General features: G+C 42.5%; 1 protein-coding gene across 6 annotated transcripts in view; it reads right to left on the reverse strand.

Annotated features, from left to right (window-relative positions):
- SF1 (splicing factor 1) overlaps window positions 1–19,205 on the reverse strand; it is a 33,062-nt gene extending 13,857 nt beyond the window's left edge. For 3 of the 6 annotated variants that reach the window (XM_060758334.2, XM_067472531.1, XM_067472530.1), the window contains exons 1-6: window positions 18,644–19,205; window positions 15,830–15,958; window positions 10,256–10,331; window positions 3,560–3,712; window positions 1,679–1,768; window positions 1,256–1,439 (exon numbers count right to left, since the gene is read on the reverse strand). In XM_060758334.2, the coding sequence (XP_060614317.2) occupies window positions 1,256–1,439; window positions 1,679–1,768; window positions 3,560–3,712; window positions 10,256–10,331; window positions 15,830–15,958; window positions 18,644–19,136 (1,125 nt within the window). In that variant the 5' untranslated portion in view covers window positions 19,137–19,205. Of the gene's footprint in view, window positions 1–1,255; window positions 1,440–1,678; window positions 1,769–3,559; window positions 3,713–10,255; window positions 10,332–15,829; window positions 15,959–17,461; window positions 17,539–18,643 lie in introns of those variants that run through there. The other 3 variants (XM_067472534.1, XM_067472533.1, XM_067472532.1) reach the window with 3 other exon arrangements.
- Between the last annotated feature and the right edge of the window lie 278 nt (window positions 19,206–19,483).

A 19,483-nucleotide genomic window follows, 5' to 3' on the forward strand; every position in this document is an offset into this window, starting at 1 on the left:
CCATTCAACCTCACTCCTCAGGATGTCTGGTTCTAATTCATTCATCACACCGTCAAAACTATCCTCAATGTTATTATCCTTCCTATAAAGATTTTCTGTATAGTCTTGCCACCTTCTCTTGATCTCTTCAGCTTCTGCCATCTTTGTTTTTAAGGTCCATTCAACCTCACTCCTCAGGATGTCTGGTTCTAATTCACTCACCACACCGTCAAAACTATCCTCGCTATTATTATCCTTCCTATATAGATCTTCTGTATAGTTTTGCCACCTTCTCTTGATCTCTTCAGCTTCTGTTAGGTCCCTGCCATCTTTGTTTTTAAGGCCCATTCAACCTCACTCCTCAGGATGTCTGTTTCTAATTCATTCACCACACCATCAAAACTATCCTCAATATTATTATCCTTCCTATAAAAGATCTTCTGTATAGTCTCGCCACCTTCTCTTGATCTCTTCAGCTTCTGTTAGGTCCCTGCCATCTTTGTTTTGTATCATGCCAATTTTTGCCTGAAATTTACCTCCAATGTTTCTAATTTTCTGGAAGAGGTCTCTGGTCCTTCCTATTCTGTTGTCTTCTTCCACTTCCATGCATTGCTTGTTTAAAAATAGTTCTTTATCTCTCCTGGCTAACCTCTGGAACTGTGCATTTAATTGGGAATATCTCCCCTTATCACTGAACGAATGAACAACAACAACACCGCCCCCCAAGGGACTCAGAGCGGCTTACATGAGGCCAAGCCCAACAACACATCAATAAAACAAGAAAGCAACAAACAAAAACAATACAATTAATACGAATCACATATAAACAATAACACACTAAGATTTCCTGCCTCAGTTCATGTCAATTAGCAACTTAGTGTATCTATATGGGTTCATGCAAGAGGCCCCACTGAGGTTCTTTGAACAACAACAACGCCATCTCCCCAAAGGACTCGGAGCGGCTTACATGATGCCAAGCCCAACAACATATCAATAAAACAAGAAAGCAACAAACAAAAACAATACAATATAAATCACATATAAACAATAACACACAAAGATTTCATGCCTCAGTTCATGTCAATTAGTAACTTAGTGTATCTATATGGGTTCATGCAAGAGGCCCCACTGAGGTTCTGTTTGCTCTGTATTTGCACTCTCCATGTTCTGACTGCTGCTGAATTGGTATGTCAGTTTTGCTGCAAAGGGATAAACCATTCGGTTCTTGAATGAGCAGCGATGACATTGTTAAGGTGCTTGGCAATCGGTTCTTTACCTGTTCCACAGCCTTCTTCACATTCTCCATGGTGTTGGCCGTCACCAAAGCATGGAGCGGCTCATCCTCACCAGGAAGCATCTGGCCATCCTTCCGGCCCACTTTCCCTTCTTTGACAGACCCTTTGCCTCTGATCATGATCTTGGCGTTGCACTCCTTTTCAATATTCTTCAGGGTGTTCCCTCTGGAGGGAGAAAAAAAGTGGTTTTTGCAAAACCAAAGCTCTGAAACTCTTCTGCCTAACAATCTAGAACTGGGAAGAAATACAGTGATGAAATATATGTTCACCTTCAAGATTTAGGCTGACTCCAAGAATGCTTGCGCATATTCCAGACCACTCCACGACATAAGCACTCCTAGCCCACCCCTAGTTTCCTGATATGATCTGTAATTAGGCCTTCTCCGAGAGAGCAACAGTCTTACCTGGGTCCAATCAGGAGCCCCACAAAGTTTATTTCCGGATATTCATCTTGCGGGATCATCACTTTGTCACTCACTCGAGTTGCTGGAGGTCTGCAAAGAGCAGCAAATATTAAGATCTAATTATCCTCTCTCTAACAAAAATCCATACTTAAATCGACACAAGAAAATGCTTGAAGATCAAGACCACATGGCAGTACTAGTTGAGAGGGAACTCTGAAAGAGACACGCTTTTGCACAAAGGTTCGATACATAACTGGTTGGGCCCTTCTTGAAAAGAAGCCTGGACATTGTTATCCATGTTCTGATTAACAACCAGATAAGATGAAGAAGTGTGCTGGGCCCATAAACTTTGTTGGGGCTGCATGAGGGGGATGTTGCTGCACTCTTTGACAATCTCCCAGACCAAAGGCTCACTCATTATCTGCTCCTGATGTTGTGACTCAACTGGAATCAGAGTGATGGTATCAATGACTCTGATGGAGATGATGAGATTCAGATTCAGAGTCAGATGCAAAGCAAGGATATTCCTGTGTTAGACGAGGAAGACCAGGACCAGGGGGCAGAAGTTCAGTTGTTTCCCACAGCAAGGGCTGACGCTGGGCAAAGTGAAACTACTGAGAGCCAGGTGCCTGATGAAGGAAGGGAGGATGTAGAAAGGGAGGATAGTTCTCAGCCAGCTAACCAGGGATTTGACCTCGATGGGGCCGGTGGTTTAGATAGAGCTGATCGCTTGGAATTGAAAGTGCGAAGGAGTGTCAGGATCGCCCGGAGGCAAGAGAGAGGCTCGAGGCCATAGGAACATCTTCATATTGGCCCATGTATTAAACAGACTGTTTGTGCCTCAGTGTCAGAGCAACTTCACGCTTCAACCAAGAGACTTTGGATTTACCTTGCAGCTTTTCATGCTCATGTGTCAGGACTTTGTCATGTTCTCATGGGACCTCGCCTTGCCTATGCCTTCATGGATCTTGTTTGCCTATGTTACCTTGGATTGATCTTTTGAAATATACTTTTACTTTTTGAACCTTTTATCTTTTCTTTTAATAAAACTACAAAGACTACTGCTGGTGTGTTCTTTGGTGTCATAAGCAAGGTGGTTCTACTCTGAGGTGCGACATCTGAAGGCACAGTCCAACTCTGCTACCCACACAGCTGACATCGCATCCTTCATGTGAACCTTTCTTAGTTCGGGATCATGGGAGATCCACCATATCATGGTTTCATAAACATGTCATTCATTCCCATCACTGTTGTTTCTCCAAGGACAGCACCTCTTTCAGTTTCTTAGGAACAAGTCCCACGAATTCTTCTGTGCTGGTGACATCCCTGAGGTGTGCTTCCAGAAAATTTGGAGCAAGATACATGGTGCAAACAATAGTGCAGAGCAAAGTCTTGGACCCCAATGCAGTTTTCAGCAGCGACGCCACTGCCATTTTTGAGCTCCCCCCACAATATGCAGCAACCACAGATTCTCCAATCTGGATTGGAAGTTTCAGCACCCACTCTATAAGACGACCCCCAGCGTATAAGACGACTCCCGCATATAAGATGACCCCTGACTTCTGAGAAGATTTTCTTGGGTTAAAAAGTAGTCTTATACACCAGAATATATGGTTATGTTTTATATTGTAATGTTGATTGTTCTTAATGACACTTTTATGAATGCCTGGCACCGAACTGTGCCAATCTGTAACCCGCCTTGAGTCACCGTATGGCTGAGAAAGGCGGGCTATAAATATTGTAAATAAACAAACAAATAAATAATATTCTATGCAAATAATGTACACAATTGCCATGCATTGGGATGCCTGAGAACTTCCAACTTGGTCAAACAGTACACAAATTCCTCCCAATCACACCTCCTCCAATCGCCAAACTTACTTGTAATCAGCTGGGGGCTTGAAGTCTGGGTTGAGCGCCACCATCTCTGTGATCAGGTTGTGTCTCTCCTCCTCCAGCTTTTTGCGGGTGCGGAACTCGCGGGTGTTCAAGCGCTTCCCCTCGCTATTGTATATCGGCTCAGGAGACGGAGACCTGCAGAAGAATAACCCCCAATGACTTCTCGTGCGGTGGAGCCTTCGAGGCCACTTATTTAGTACAGGTTCCCCTCAATTCTAGCGCAATTTAGAAAACAAAAATTAAAAGAGACCATCGGAAAAGAAGGTGTAAGCTCACTCATGCCTGTTAATATCACATGGACAAGGCAGCCGTAGCAAACCACTGCCTGCTACCCAGAGGGGGGGAAAAAACCTGGGGTGTTTTATTGAGGGAGGAGGGGTGCAGAGAGGAGAGTGAGGGGTGATATACACAGCCATGACAACAGCTCTGCCATGAGTGTGCCTGTCGTTAAAAAAAGGGGGAAGAGGGCAGGGAAGATGGAGAAAGTTGATTCACACAGAGAACAAACTTTCCAACTTCATTATTCCATGGAGGCAAACATTTAGAAAAGAACCCTGGCACAGGAGGTAAATCAATAAAGAATTATTCAGGTTAACTCTGGACTTTTTTAAAATCAGAAAAGTAACAAGGCAAGTTAAGCGTCTATCAAATGCTTTCTAGCAATACAGAATTAGGACTAGTTCAACTGGCACCGCGTGGACGGGTCACGGCTTCTGTCCTGGCTTTACCTCCACTTTGCTGGCTGCATCAAGGCCGACTGAACCTGTTTACTGTGTTTAAGAGTTAGCAAACTGGGGTAGGTAGGTACAAGCAGATGGAGCTCACCGTTCTCAGGACGCAGTCTGGGCTTGTAAACCAGCAGAGACAGACCGGCTTTCTCCATGTGGTTTAGGCACCCAGAAAGCAGAGGCTCTAACAAAGCAAAAATGTTATAACTACAAAGGGCGTTCCTTAAGGATTTCCCCTGACCCACTTCTATTTATCACAGGATGCTGAAACTGCACATGTGTAATGATATAAGTCTCTATAGGTTACGTGCCAATTTACAACCCAGAACTGAGAATGGTCTTGATTGTACAGGTGCGGAAGTGGTGTGAGGTTTGAGAATGGATCCAGTGGAAGTTAGAGCAGTCCTCCAGTTCGCTGACTTGAAAGGCCAGACACCAAAGGAGACATTCAATGAGATGAAAGAGGCTTATGGTGAGGATTTCCCATCATATGATGGAGTCAAGAACTGGCTTTGTCCATTCAAATGTGGTCAGACTTCGGTGGAAACAGCTCCAATTCCAGGGCGACCCCACTCTGCTATTGAGGAACACAACATTCAGCAAGTGGAGGGTGCCATTTTGGAAAATCGCTGCATATATCTGCCTGCCACCTCAGGAGGAGAAGGAGGAAATCCTGCTACTCTCCCCCTCCCAAGCCAGCTGAGAGGAGCAAGGGGACTGAGGAAGAGACTTTAAAAACACCTGTCTCCTGGCTGTTGCTTACTACATCTGCCTGCCACCTCAGGAGGAGAAGGAGGAAATCCTGCTGCTTCTCCCCCCCCCCCCCCCCAGCCCGCTAAGAGGAGAAAGGGGACTGAGGAAGAGACTTTAAAAACACCTGTCTCCTGGCTCTTGCTTACTACATCTGCCTGCCACCTCAGGAAGAGGAGGAAATCCTGTTGCTACTCCCCCTCCCAAGCCAGCTAAGAGGAGGAAGGGGACTGAGGAAGAGGCTTTAAAAACACCTGTCTCCTGGCTGTTGCTTACTACATCTGCCTGCCACCTCAGGAGGAGAAGGAGGAAATCCTGCTGCTCTCCCCCTCCCAAGCCAGCTAAGCGGAGGAAGGGGACTGAGGAAGGGACTTTAAAAACACCTGTCTCCTGGCTGTTGCTTACTACATCTGCCTGCCACCTCAGGAGGAGAAGGAGGAAATCCTGCTGCTTCTCCCCCCCCCCCCAGCCCGCTAAGAGGAGAAAGGGGACTGAGGAAGAGACTTTAAAAACACCTGTCTCCTGGCTCTTGCTTACTACATCTGCCTGCCACCTCAGGAGGAGAAGGAGGAAATCCTGCTGCTTCTCTCCCCCCCCCCCCCCCAGCCTGCTAAGAGGAGGAAGGGGACTGAGGAAGAGACTTTAAAAACACCTGTCTCCTGGCGGTTGCTTACTACATCTGCCTGCCACCTCAGGAGGAGAAGGAGGAAATCCTGCTACTCTCCCCCTCCCAAGCCAGCTAAGAGGAGGAAGGGGACTGAGGAAGAGGCTTTAAAAACACCTGTATCCTGGCTATTGCTTATTATTTCTGTTGTGGTTTTATATTGTATTTAATGTCTTTATGTGTATTTTGATATTATGTGTATTACTTATTGCCGGTAAACTGCCTTGAGTTGCCAAAAGGCTGAGAAAGTAAGTAAATAAATAAATAAATAACTGTGCCAAGTTTCATTGCTCAGTCCAGAGAAAGTGGGTCAGGGGAAATGTTTATTGAACGCCTCTCGTAATAATTTTGTTTTAAAAAAGAAGTCAGTATAACTTTACCACATCTGTATTTGTGGTTTAAAAAAAAGCATGCCTAGAACTGCGCTTAAGTTTTATAGATATTCCTCCAAAACGTATTGAATAAAAATTTATTAGAGTTAGCTGCAAGAAGGGAAGAGATATTGGTCATGTTATTAAAAAAAGTACATCCTTGAAGTAATCAGAAAACTAAACCCGGGGTTTTTAGTTAAGACAGTCTTTCTTCCTAGCTGGTTAAAGGATGGATTAGAGTCAGTTGATGCCCATTGTCTTCTCAGTCTGAATCGTCAACACAAGGATATGAAATAAAAAAAGGTCATGTTTGGTAAGGAGTGATCACGTCTAAATTACACCTCCATGTCAAGGACCTGAGAAGGCCTAACAGCCCCATAGCAGTGTGAACATGTCGCTCCCCCCACAGTCCGTTTTCACTAGCCGCCTAAAAATGAACTCATCCACTAGCTTAGTAGATCCTTTTAAACGCAAGGAGACCTGTTAAATTAATGAAGTGATTGGTTCCAAGATTAAACCTTAAGAAAGAGCTTCGAGCTGAGTATACCTAATCATTTCATGCCTTCCGCAGCACAAGCTGTCCTTTTGAAGATTAGGTGAGAGAAGTGAGGTTTTAAAAAACTGTATATTATTAATTATTATCAGGTCTTTTAGCCAGTATGGTCTCATTTCCACGAAAGGGTTGAACAAATAAGCATTTTCTGGATACATAACAATACAGTAATTGTGATCCCTTTGTTTTGCATTCACCATTTCATTTACCTTTTAATTCCCACTGCCCCCCCCCCAATACATTCTTATCAAATACAAATAGCACGTAAACCAGATTGCTGTGAGTTTTCCGGGTTGTATGGTCATGTTCCAGAAGCATTCTCTCCTGACGTTTCTCCCACATCTATGGCAGGCATCCTCAGAGGTTGTGAGGTCTGTTGGAAACTAGGCAAGTGGGGTTTATATATCTGTGGAATAATGTCCAGGGTGGGAGAAAGAACTCTTGTTTGCTTGAGGCAAGTGTGAATGTTGCAACTGGCCAGCTTACTTAGCACTGAATGGCCTTGCAGCTTCAAAGCCTGGCTGCTTATTCCATCAGCCGACTTTGGTTGGGATTGAATGTTTACTTTTAAGCTTTTTTAATTTATATTTGAATTATTTTATGTTTATTTTTAAGCTTTTTTATTGTATTTCTATTTGAATTACTTCTAAGCTTTTATTGTATTTATATTCTAATTATGTCATGTTTATTATTGTAAGTTTAAATTGATATGTCATGTTTATTATTGTATGTGTAATGCGGCATTGTATGCCATGGATTGCAAGCCGCCCTGAGTCCCCCACTGGGGTGAGAAGAGCGGGGTATAAATGTAGTAGTATAATAATAATAATAATAATAATAATATAATATATAATATAAATATAAATAATATATAATATACTATCTTATGTATAATTTATAATATCAAATAATATATAGTATAATAATAATAATAATAATAGGAGCCCCTGGTGGCGCAGTGGGTAAAACCCCTGTGCCGGCAGGACTGAAGACCGACAGGTCGCAGGTTCGAATCTGGGGAGAGGTGGATGAGCTCCCTCTATCAACTCCAGCTCCTCATGTGGGGACATGAGAGAAGTCTCCCACAAGGATGATAAAAACATCAAATCATTTGGGCGTCCCCTGGGCAACGTCCTTGCAGACGGCCAATTCTCTCACACCAGAAGCACACCAGAAGCAGTTTCTCAAGTCGCTCCTGACATGACAAAATAAATAATAATAATAATAATAATAATAATAGTAATAATATAACTTCAGCCTGAGGGAAGCTTTGTTTGGAGGTGCTAGCTGTCCCTGATTGATTCTTGTCTGGAATTCCCCTGGTTTTTGGGGGGTTTTTTAGTGTTCCTCTTGATTTACTGTCCTGACTTTAGAGTTTTTCAATATTAGTATCCAGATTTTGCTAATTTTCATGGTTTTCTCCCTTTTGTTTAAATTGTCCACATGCTCCTTGTGGATTTCAATGGCTTCTCTGTGTAGTCTGACACGGTGGTTGTGAGAGTGGTCCAGCATTTGTGTTCTCAATATGCTGTTTGGTTCAGTCTGAATCGTCAACACAAGAATATGAAATAAAAAAGGTCATATTTGGTAAGAAGTGTTGTTGTCTAGTTGTATTAGTCTGCAGTGCCTTTCGTGTTCCTTGATTCGTGTTTGGGCAATACTGTGGTAGGGATGTAAGGACCACCAAATGAAGCACCCAAACACAAATCAAGGAACATGAAAGGCACTGCAGACTAATTCAACCAAACTCAGAAAACAGAGGAATTCCAGACAGAAAACAATCGGGACCAGCTAACACTTCCAAACAAAGGATTCTGCCAGGAAAAAAGCAGCCAGGCTTTGAAGTTGCAAGGCCATTAAATGCTAATCAAAGTGGCCAATTGCAACATTTGTAAAGAATGAATGTTTGAATGCATGTAAAAGGGCAGAAGAAACAGGCCTAACCAGCATGGAGTTCTCACAAGGCATGATATGTGTCGGACTTGGCAGTCGAAGTGAGGAGGCAGTAAAGGCATAGCTGAACAACAATGGACAATAAGGTGTGCGACCGGGCATGTAAGGAGTGTGCAGGAGTACCCCATAAGTCATATGGCCTGGAATGTGGATGTCCTGAACTTGAAAAGAACAAGGACTTGAAAGGGACAGAACAGCCTGATTATTAAAGGAAGGAAAATGGATTTTGGCCTATAAATGCAGGGGACCCCAAGAACATGCACGCTTCCTGATCCATGGCAATGGAGCGTCCGCACCTCCTCAGAAAAGACTGATCATCTTTGCCGGAGGAGGCCCGTGTGTGCGTGAGTATGTGTGAATGTGTGTGTGCATGAGAACTCTTCCTTGATGTGATTCTGATATGATTCTGTGATGATTGTATTTCAATAAATGTTACGTGAGTAGTGTTAAAACCAAATTTGGTCTCTAAAGTGTCTCATTGTTCTAAACTACCTTACTATTCCTTGAACACTCTGCACAAAAGAACAGGAACCTCTTTGGGTTCATAACACATTCACACTTGCCTCCAAGAGACAAAAGTTCTTTCTCCCACTCTGGACATTTTTCTACAGATACATAAACCCCACTTGCCTAGTTTCTAACAGATCTCACAACCTCGGAGGATGCCCGCCATAGATGTGGGCGAAACGTCAGGAGAGAATGCTTCTGGAACATGGCCAGACAGCCCAGAAAACTCACAGCAACCCAATGATTCCGGCCACAAAAGCCTTCGGCAGCATATAAATCTATTGCCATCAACAATACATTTTCACCTATTAAGTTTAACCTAAAACCCCAATATTACAGTGAATCGAACAATTCAAGAAGGCATTTCTCAGCAGGCAATCTCATGCCTAAAAGCTATCATTTAAACCTTTCTTGCAAGTCTTCCAAAACTAGAGGCAGTGTTATCAGTATTTATTAACTGCCTAGACTTATGACTTCAGTAGGGTTGAATTTAAGGAAAAGAGGTATTTCATTGTGTTAAGGGCAAAAAAATGGGTTACAATTCCCAACTGGCTATAAAGAGATGAATGTTGACAAGCCAATTTTTGAAAAAGAAAAAAAGCACATGTTATTTTGTTGGAGGATACTGTCCAATTCTGCACACTTTCTAGTGCAGTACTGTTTGGGCCCCAACTCCCAAGAGCTTGGCCATTGCTGTGTAGTAGCTGCCCCCCAAAGAAACTGGTTAGTACCCATCTCGGTTTAAAAAACCATGCTCAGCCACCATTTGGAAAGTATTGCAAAGTCAGCGGTCAGAAAAACTTCCCAGGTTGCTTGGACTCAGCGGCTGTGCTGAGGACTCCTCAGCGTGAACCTGTGAGAAAGACCTCTGGACATTTGCCCAAGACCAGCACTGCATATGTTAAAATGAGTTGGCCACCATTTTCTTTTCTACACAGGCTTGGAAATCCCACACCAAGCAAGGAACCCGACCCCTTTCTGGCTTCATGCCTTCCCTACCGATAAGACCTCTTGCTACCATCTGTCACATCAGATCACGGAAGACATTTCATAAGGAAGGAACCTCATTGAACTGACATTACGATGCCACCAAAAATTTATTGAAAAAGGTAAAAAGTGTTACTGTCAGCTGGTTAAAACTGTTTTCCCAACCTGTCCTCAGGGTTAGGGGGGATGCCCAGGTCTCCTGTGCGCAGTTTACGAGTCAGGTCTTCTATCTGCAGTTGCACTGGAAGAAACCAGGTTAGGAAAGAAAAAAGGATGGAAAAAAAGACAATGTTACCAAAAAACATTTCAAATCTCAACATCAAAGCATGAAGAACTGGAGAATTTGTAAGGGACGACTGATACGTCAACATAAAAAATCAAGAAAATCCTACAACGTTATGTCAGTCAAATGCATTCAACAGGAATCCAGAAAAGACCCTCCTTAACTCTAGCAAGTCTTCAAAAATAGTTATTGATCAGTAAGCAAAACATTCATAGGAGTGTTAAGGGAGGCTGGCTGTCAGGACATTGAAAGGTAACCATCTGACTTTCTATAGGAAGAGAGGACACCACTGACTTTGATTTCGTTGCAATATCAAGGCTGTACAGGCCCAATTTTGAAACACATTTCATACCAGTTTAGCAGGAGTTCGCATTCTTTGTTAACTAACAGAGCACACTTCTACGTATATAATGTGACCCTTTGCTAAAATATATCATTATGCAAAACCTTTATGTCTTCTATTCAATTATGCATACACACCCAGTATTCCCAAATGCAGTACTAACAGATGTCAAGCATTAGCCGTTGGTTTTTAAACTCAAAATATAACATTTTGACTCTAGTTCATCCAATGAGTTCAAGATAATTAGCTAGCGGAGAGCATTGGGCACAGAACAGCAGCTGGTTTGGGATGCAGGCCTTAAGCCCCTTGCCCAGAGGCGGCTTTTGTTCCAAGTCCCACGGACATCTGGCAGGCCACTCTGGAGAATATGGTTTGCGGGTGACAACCCAAATCACTTGGAGCAAAGGTACACCCACTTCCATATTCATGAAAGATTAACCATGCATAAAATATAGGAAGGAAGCTGGGTCCTGATAAATCTATTCACTTGGGCAAGTATTTATTTTTATTTATTTATTTAAAACTTTTATATCCCGATCTTCTCACCTCCGTAGAGGGACACAGACCGGCTTACAGCAAGGATTCAATGCTACTAATACAAGTTAAAACATCATACAAAAATACAAGATTAAAATACATATAGATAAAATACATATATACCAAACTGCCAAGGTAAAACGATGTTCAACTCAGTCCGCATATGTGGTCACTCACTTTGGTCTGTAAATAGTCTCAGCCATTATTCTGGGAATGCTTCATTCCATAACCAGGATTTCACTAGCCTCCTGAAGGACAAGAGGGAGGGGGCAGATCTAATCTCGTTTGGGAAAGAGTTCCATAGCCGAGGGGCCACCACAGAGAAAGCCCTGTCTCGCGTTCCCACCAAGCGTGCTTGCGAAGGTGGTGGGACCAAGAGCAGAGCCTCTCCGGAAGATCTTAACGCCCTTGATGGTTCACAGGGGAGAATACATTTGGATAGTATCATGCATCTCCAGTACCCTACTTCTCTCCATTAACTTGGGGAAGAGGTCACTTATTCCACATAAAAGACCATTCACAGTTCTGTGTGATTCAAAGTTCAATGAAGAGAAATGCCTTCCTTATGCAAGAAAAGGAGGAAAGTTCTCTCCATTTCACTGAGGACTTTAAGATCGTCTGGGGAGGCCCTGCTCTCGGTCCCGCCTTCATCACGAGTACGTTTGGCGGGGACGAGAGACAGGGCCTTCTCAGTGGTGGCTCCTTGGCTAATGAGATCGGGTATGCCAACCAAATTCGATATGGTTGTTGATACAGGAGATCAGATCTGCTCCCTCACTCTTAACGTTTCAGAGGCAAGTAAAAACATGGCTGTTCGAGCAAGCGTTTACAAATGCAGAGTAGCTAATATAGGAAATCGAATGACTTGACAATGGAACTGGACTAAGCTTGATAATAATGAGATGCTAATGATGTTGTTTTATTGCTCTTGTGGTGTTTTATACTGTTTTAATTTATATTACGTTTTTATGTATACTGATTTGTTGGAAACCGCCTTGAGTCACCGACTGGCTGAGAAAGGTGGTATACAAATACAGTACATCAATAATAAATAAATAAACAAGAAGTACAAGAAACCAGTATCACTTCTGCTTGATCAAAAACCTAACCCGACTGGATCACACAAGTCCACATAGTATTATATTTAGGCATCTGAGAGGCCTTTTAATGAAACCCTCACAGAACGACAGTGCTGTGAGGGAGGCCAGGCAGCGGTGAATGAAGTGTAGCAAGGCTGAGACATGAAACTGGGCCTTGTCTTTTGAAAAAAAAGACAGTACAAAACCACAGCGCCTTCACTGCACTTTTCCAGCTTCTTTGAGGGACCAGGGAAGAGGCAGAATGCCCAATGTATGGTCAAAGAAAACCAGAAAGTGGGCCTCCAAGTTGGAATTTAGGGAGCTTGAGGAACACTTTGAAACCTCAAATAAAGCTCAGGGATTCATATAGCATGTTTTGATCAGAAGATATAGCCTGAGCATCCTGCACTGTTTTCTTTACTTGCTTTAAACTGATTTATTTCCCATTTCACAGGCTGCATTCAAGATTTTAGAAGTGGGACTGTAAATGTTAACAATACAAAAAAAAAGCATTAGTTTCTCAGTTTGACAAGACAGAATCTTACAAAACTGAAAAACAGTATTTCTCAGGGACAGAGTATTCTAAATATCTCAAACAGACAATACATTTCATTAATGTGTTTTAACGTTTTACACCAAACAGACTGATCGAACTAATGGATTTCTAAACAAATATTCACACCATTGATCGTTTTCAGGCATTGCATCAACGCACATCCACATTGGTTCAAAATCTCAAAACACGTGATTATTCATTGACGTTCTAGAGAATTGGACAATGTTGTATGGTCGGGATTGACTCTATTCTTTCCAATACTATTCTGTATTTTGAAATATTTCAGCAGATCAATTATTTGCTGGGATTAAGATCGTTTATCTTAATGTTCATAACTATTTTCAGATGTATTTGGTAGTCCCTCTTTCACAAATCCCAATTACGATATGCATGCACTTTTGCTATGGAGTCCTTTGGTACTCTGTGTGTCATACCTCTACCCTTTCGCTATTTATCCCGTTCAGCTGTGGGTTGCAACACCAGTTAGTACAGCAAGTGAAGCACTCGTATCTTTGCACAGAATGAGAATTCTGACCCAAATCTATTACCGTATATACTTGAATACAAGCCAATCCGAAGATAAGCCGGGGTACCTAATTTTACCACAAAAAACTGGGAAAACGTATTGACTCGACTATAAGCAGAGGGTGGGAAATGCAGCAGCTGCGAGTCAACTTCAAAATAAAAATAGATACCAATAAAATTACATTAATTGAGGCATCAGTAGGCTAAAAGTTTTGGAATATTGGGATGTGATGTTTTAAACTATTGTTTATGAATCTTTGTTGTAAACCGGCCTGAGTCCCTCTCTGGAAGTCAAGAAGACCGGTATATAAAAGTTCTAAATAAATAAATGAATGAATAAATAAATAAAATATTTACTTAAAACTGTAATTTAAGATAAGACTGTCCAACTCCGATTAAACCACCATTTTAACTTCCTTCTATGTAAATGTGCTTACCTATTCTTCCAGTAATGATAAAGAGAGTAAAATAATAAAATAATAATAGAGTAAAATAATGGAAATGTAATAATAGCAATAATAAATAGGGGAAATGTATTATAATGTAAATGTAATAATAGAGTAAATAAATGTAATAAAATAATAGAGTAAAATAATGTAAATGTAATAATAGAGTAAAATAATACATGTAAAAATAATGGAAATGTAATAATAACAATAATAATAATAAATAGGGGAAATAATAAATGTAAAAATAATGTAACTATAATAATAAAGTAAATAAATGTAATAAAATAATAGGGTAAAATAATGTAAACGTAAGAATAAATAGAGTAAATAAATGTAATAAAAATAATAAGAGTAAAATAATGTAAATGTAATAATAAATCAAGTAAGTAAATGTAATAAAAATAATAATAATATAATAATATAATGTAAATGTAATAATAAATACAGTAAATAAACGTAATAAAAATAATACTAATAATAAATAACCTTGGCTCAAGTATAAGCAGCGGGGAACTTTTTCAGCCTTAAAAAGGGGCTGAAAAACTAGGCTTATATTCGAGTATATACAGTGATTTGTAGACATGGTTCTGATAAAACTGATCAACAGGTATAATCAGATTTATTTAAATAATTACAGAAATGTATTCATAATTCCAATGATTCGACATTAGGAACTGTTTCTTCAATATACTTTTTTCAAGCCAATTATTTTGGTGCCCCATTAGCTCCATTACCCAGCTTCTATCAATGAAATATATCAAAATAGCTGTTTTCTGCAAAGGCTTAAGACTCATGGCCAGGTAAAAGCTGAACAAAACCAACCCTATGTTGACAGTAAGGAAAACTACCTCTTGTGGAATGAAGTGCAGAGCATAACATAACAAGATCAGCTTTTCCAATGTGCCTTCCAGTTTTCCTATACTGAAACTTTGCCTGACACTGAGGCAGACTATTCTGCACTGTAAAAAAACCTATTTTGTTAATTTTGAAAGTAAGCCAGTTCATGAGGCTTTAGAGCAGAAAAGTAGCTCTCAGTATTAACTCTGAACAGTTGAAGGTTACATATCAAACTTCTCAAGTGATTTATGCACAAGAAAGGAGTAATTGTCTTCTTTTGTAACATCAGTGAGATGAACAGACCATAAGGGACATTTGCAGCTGATAATGAAACATCAGAGCGTCCTAGGAGGATTTCACACAAATACACATACACACTTTGCATTCTATTGCAAATACAATTTCTGTTCATTCCCAAATGCAGGATAATAGTATGTAACACTTCTCAATCTTCTCAGAATCAAGCGGTATTCCCAAATTCCTTTCCCAGCAAATGAATATCGCTCCCACCATGCTAATACAACCCAATCCCCAAGTATTTCATGATATTAAAAAACCCCACAAAATAAACACGCAACCCAGAGGTTAAGAAACGTTCCCTTCTGCTAAGTGGTACAAACAATCTTCACTATCTTGAAGGCTCAACGTTAACTTTGCATAATTAGCATAGTAAGGTACAAAAGGTGAGAAGGGAACCATGGTTAGATTACAATATTCCAGTGTGAAAGAGGTGCTTGCTTCCAAACAATATAGCTTCAAAGAGGACTCTTAGTGTTCTCCACTAGCAAGAAGTCTGTGATGCTTATAAGAGATCTGGATGATTAGTTTCCATGGCCAATTGACTAAATATCAGAAAATGTTAAATCTCCCACCCTTTCTAAGGACTTCAGTTTCTAATATGCCTGTGGAGGACACTGTTTCAATCAAACGCGACAGAGGGGTGGGATGGAACACAATTATTCACTGAGAAAAGAGTCTATATTATATATACATATGGTAATGAAAACAAGACCACCATAACCCAAGCCTTTGAAAGCAAACACTGAAAATCTTGAATGCACACCACAGCTAAAAACACTTTCTGGATCGGTACTGGCACGAAAACATGAAAGAACAGAACAAGTATTTACCTATATAAGCTCTCTCTTGTTCACGGGTAAGCCCAGGAGGGATGACTGTGGGCATGCCAGGGATGACAGTCTTCTGGTCCATGGTGTCCTGGTTCCATCTGCTCCTCTTTCTTTTTTTATTAGGATAATCTGCAAACACATTATACCTAATTATAATACCAGTCCCATGCAGGCAAGATTCAGGCTATGTTTGTGTCTCGTCAAAATTAGTTTTCCCATCATAAACTCTTTTTATACTCACTCAAACACATTCTACCCCAATTCTCCATTAACAAGCTACCACATGTGATCTGGAAAACTATTTCACAAAACCAAGGGAGGAAAAAAGGAATAACGTCAGGTGTCATCCACATAATACTGTTACCAAACTTCAAAAACCCAGACAACTAACTGTATATACTCGAGTATAAGCCTAGTTTTGCAGTCCCTTTTTTAGGCTGAAAAAGCTCCCCTCGGCTTATACTAGAATCAAAGTTATTTATTATTTTACTCTGTTATTAGTATTATTTTTATTACATTTATTATCTTACTCTATTATTACATTCACATTATTTTACTCTATTATTATTTTATTACATTTATTATTTTTCTCTATTTATTATTGTTATTACATTTATTCTTTTACTCTACTATTATTAGATTTATTATTTTACTCTATTATTATTATTAGTATTATTGCATTTACATTATTTTACTCTATTATTTTATTACATTATGATCTGGTCATCAACCATAATAAAGCTTACTTACTATTATTTTACTCTATTTATTGTTATTATTACATTTCCATTATTTTACTCTATTATTACATTTCCATTGTTTTATTCTGTTATTATTATTTTGTATTACATTAACCTGACATCCGCCGGGAAGTAGCAGCCAATAGTGAAAGGACCAAGGCAGGGGCATCTCCAGCTCATCCTCTGTTTGGGTATCAGCCAGCACGTCAAGAACTTAAATCTAGAAATAGTTTTCTAAGATCTACAGAGACACTGGCTGGAACACCTCAGCAAGCAAGAGTCCAAAAGTGAAAGGCTCAAACCCAGCACCTCAATCCGTGGGTGATACCAGATGAGAGACTCCCCCCTGGGCACACAGAAGACGGGGCGACTTGGAAGGTGCTGAACAGACTGCGCTCTGGCACCACGAGATGCAGAGCCAACCTCAAGAAATGGGACTACAGGGTGGAATCCTCGGCATGTGAGTGTGGAGAAGAGCAAACCACTGACCACCTGCTGCAATGCACCCTGAGCCCTGCCACATGCACAATGGAGGACCTTCTTGCGGCAACCCCAGAGGCACTCCAAGGGGCCAGATACTGGTCAAAGGACATTTAACCGAATACCAAATTTGCAAAATCTGTGTGTGTTTTTTTTCTTTTTAATCTGTGTGTTTGTTTTGTTCCGTTAGAATTGTAACACAATGGTATGGCTGCTGATGACACGATAAAAAAGTTATTATTATTATTATTATTATTATTATTATTATTATTGTGGGCCCACTGGCCTGAGGCCCCTTCCTTTCCCCCTCACCTGCTTAAGGAAGGGTCCTGAGGCTGTTAGGAATCCAACCCAAGCGGGGTGTCCCCTGCCCGGCCTACCCAGAGGAAGGCAAAGCAGCCACGGTACATACTTGGGCTGAGCGCGAGATAGGCGGACTTGCCTTGGCTCCCGGCCTGCCCGCCCTCGTCCTGCTGCTGCTGCTGGAGGTGGAGGCCATGAAAGCCTACGAGCCCACGAGGACCTTGAGATCGTCTGGGGAGGCCCTTCTCTCGGTCCCGCCTGCCTCACAGGCACGGCTGGCGGGGACGAGGGAGAGGGCCTTCTCGGTGGTGGCCCCCCGGCTGTGGAACACTCTCCCTGCACACATCAGACAGGCGCCTTCCCTCATGTCCTTTCGAAAAAGCCTTAAGACATGGCTTTTCGAGAGGGCATTTAATTAAGTGCTAATAATACGGTTATGAGAACTGGAACGGAACTGGAATGAGACTGGCTATGATTCCACTAAGAGACGAAGCGGATTTTTAGTGTAGTTTGTAGTTGTTGTATAGTCTATATGTTGTCGAAACTGGCTTTTTGTAATTGTCTTTTATGTGTACTGTACACCGCCATGAGTCGCCCTTATGGGCTGAGAATGGCGGTCAATAAGTGCATCAAATAATAATAATAATAATAACAATACATTCACACCTAGCTCCAGCAGAGAAGAGTCCTTTGCCCCACCCCAGTCATTCTAGATATAGATATGTATATATATATATATATATATATATATATATATACAGAGATGCAGGCGAAACGTCAGGAGAGAATGCCTCTAGACCAGTGGTTCTCAACCTGGGGTCCTGAGATGTTTTTGGCCTACAACTCCCAGAAATCCTAACAGCTGGTAAACTGACTGGGATTTCTGGGAGTTGTAGGCCAAAAACATCTGGGGACCCCAGGTTGAGAACCACTGCTCTAGACCATGGCCATACAGCCCGAAAAAGCCTACAACAACCCATTGTGTTAATTGTTTTTAAATGGTTTGTATGATGCTAGCCTTGAATTTTTGCTGTTGTTTGTTGTTAACCGCTCTGAGTCGCCGAAGGGCTGAGAAGAGCTGTATACAAACAAAGTAAATGAAGTAAATAAATAAATTCTTGTGTGCCAATTGTCCTCAGGCCCCTTCTTTTCTCCCCTCAGTTGCTTAAGGAAGGGGCCTGAGGCTGCGAGGAGTCCAACCCAAGCGGGGTGTCCCTTGCCCGGCCTACCCAGAGGAAGGCAAAGCAGCCACGGTACATACTTGGGCTGAGCGCGAGATAGGCGGACTTGCCTTGGCTCCCGGCCTGGCCGCCCTCGTCCTGCTGCTGCTGGAGGTGGAGGTGGAGGTGCTGCTGGGCCGCCACGGCCTGAGCCTGCTGTTGCTGCTGCTCGAGGCCTAGCGCGGCCTGAGGCGGCGGGGGAGGCGAGGGGAAGCGGTACTGGGCGTACTGGGCCTGCTGAGGCGCCTGCTGCCCTTGCTGAGGCGGCGGAGGAGGTGGAGGTTGCTGAGGCGGAGGCTGGGGTTGCTGAGGCGGAGGAGGAGGTGGTGGAGGCGGCGGAGGAGGCGGCGGCGGGAGCGCGGCGAAAGGGAAGGCCGCGGCGGCCGCCATGAGGCTGGGGATGGCCGGCTGGGGCTGGGCCTGCGCGGGCGGCGGAGGAGGAGGAGGCCCCTGCATCACGAGGCCCGGCGGAGGGAGCGGGTAGCCGGCTTTCCCCGGCGGAGGAGGCGGCGGCGGCGGCGGATGGAGCTTCCCCAGAGGCGTCGCGTTCGCTCCGGTCGCCATCGACGGCGCTTAATGGCGTCCCAGGCCCGTTCGCGAAGCTTCCACGCCAAAGGCTCGCCTCACAAAGACCGCGCGCGCCGATTGGCTGAGGCAGCCGTCCGTCACTGCGCCGATTGGGCAAGAACCGAGTCTGTCAAATCTCTAAAGCTTTGATTGGCTGCACCGCTGAGATTGGGTCCCTCCTCTATCTATCAAGGTACTTTTGTGCGCCTAATGGTCGCCAAAGACATCCTTCACTCCACCGATTGGGCAAGAGCCGCGTCTATCAAGTTCGCACCGCTGTGATTGGCTGCACCGCTGAGATTGGTTCCCTCCTCTATCTATCAAGGTACTTTTGCGCGCCTAAT

Source organism: Anolis sagrei, chromosome 12, assembly GCF_037176765.1.
Source record: "Anolis sagrei isolate rAnoSag1 chromosome 12, rAnoSag1.mat, whole genome shotgun sequence".
Taxonomy (NCBI): domain Eukaryota; kingdom Metazoa; phylum Chordata; class Lepidosauria; order Squamata; family Dactyloidae; genus Anolis; species Anolis sagrei.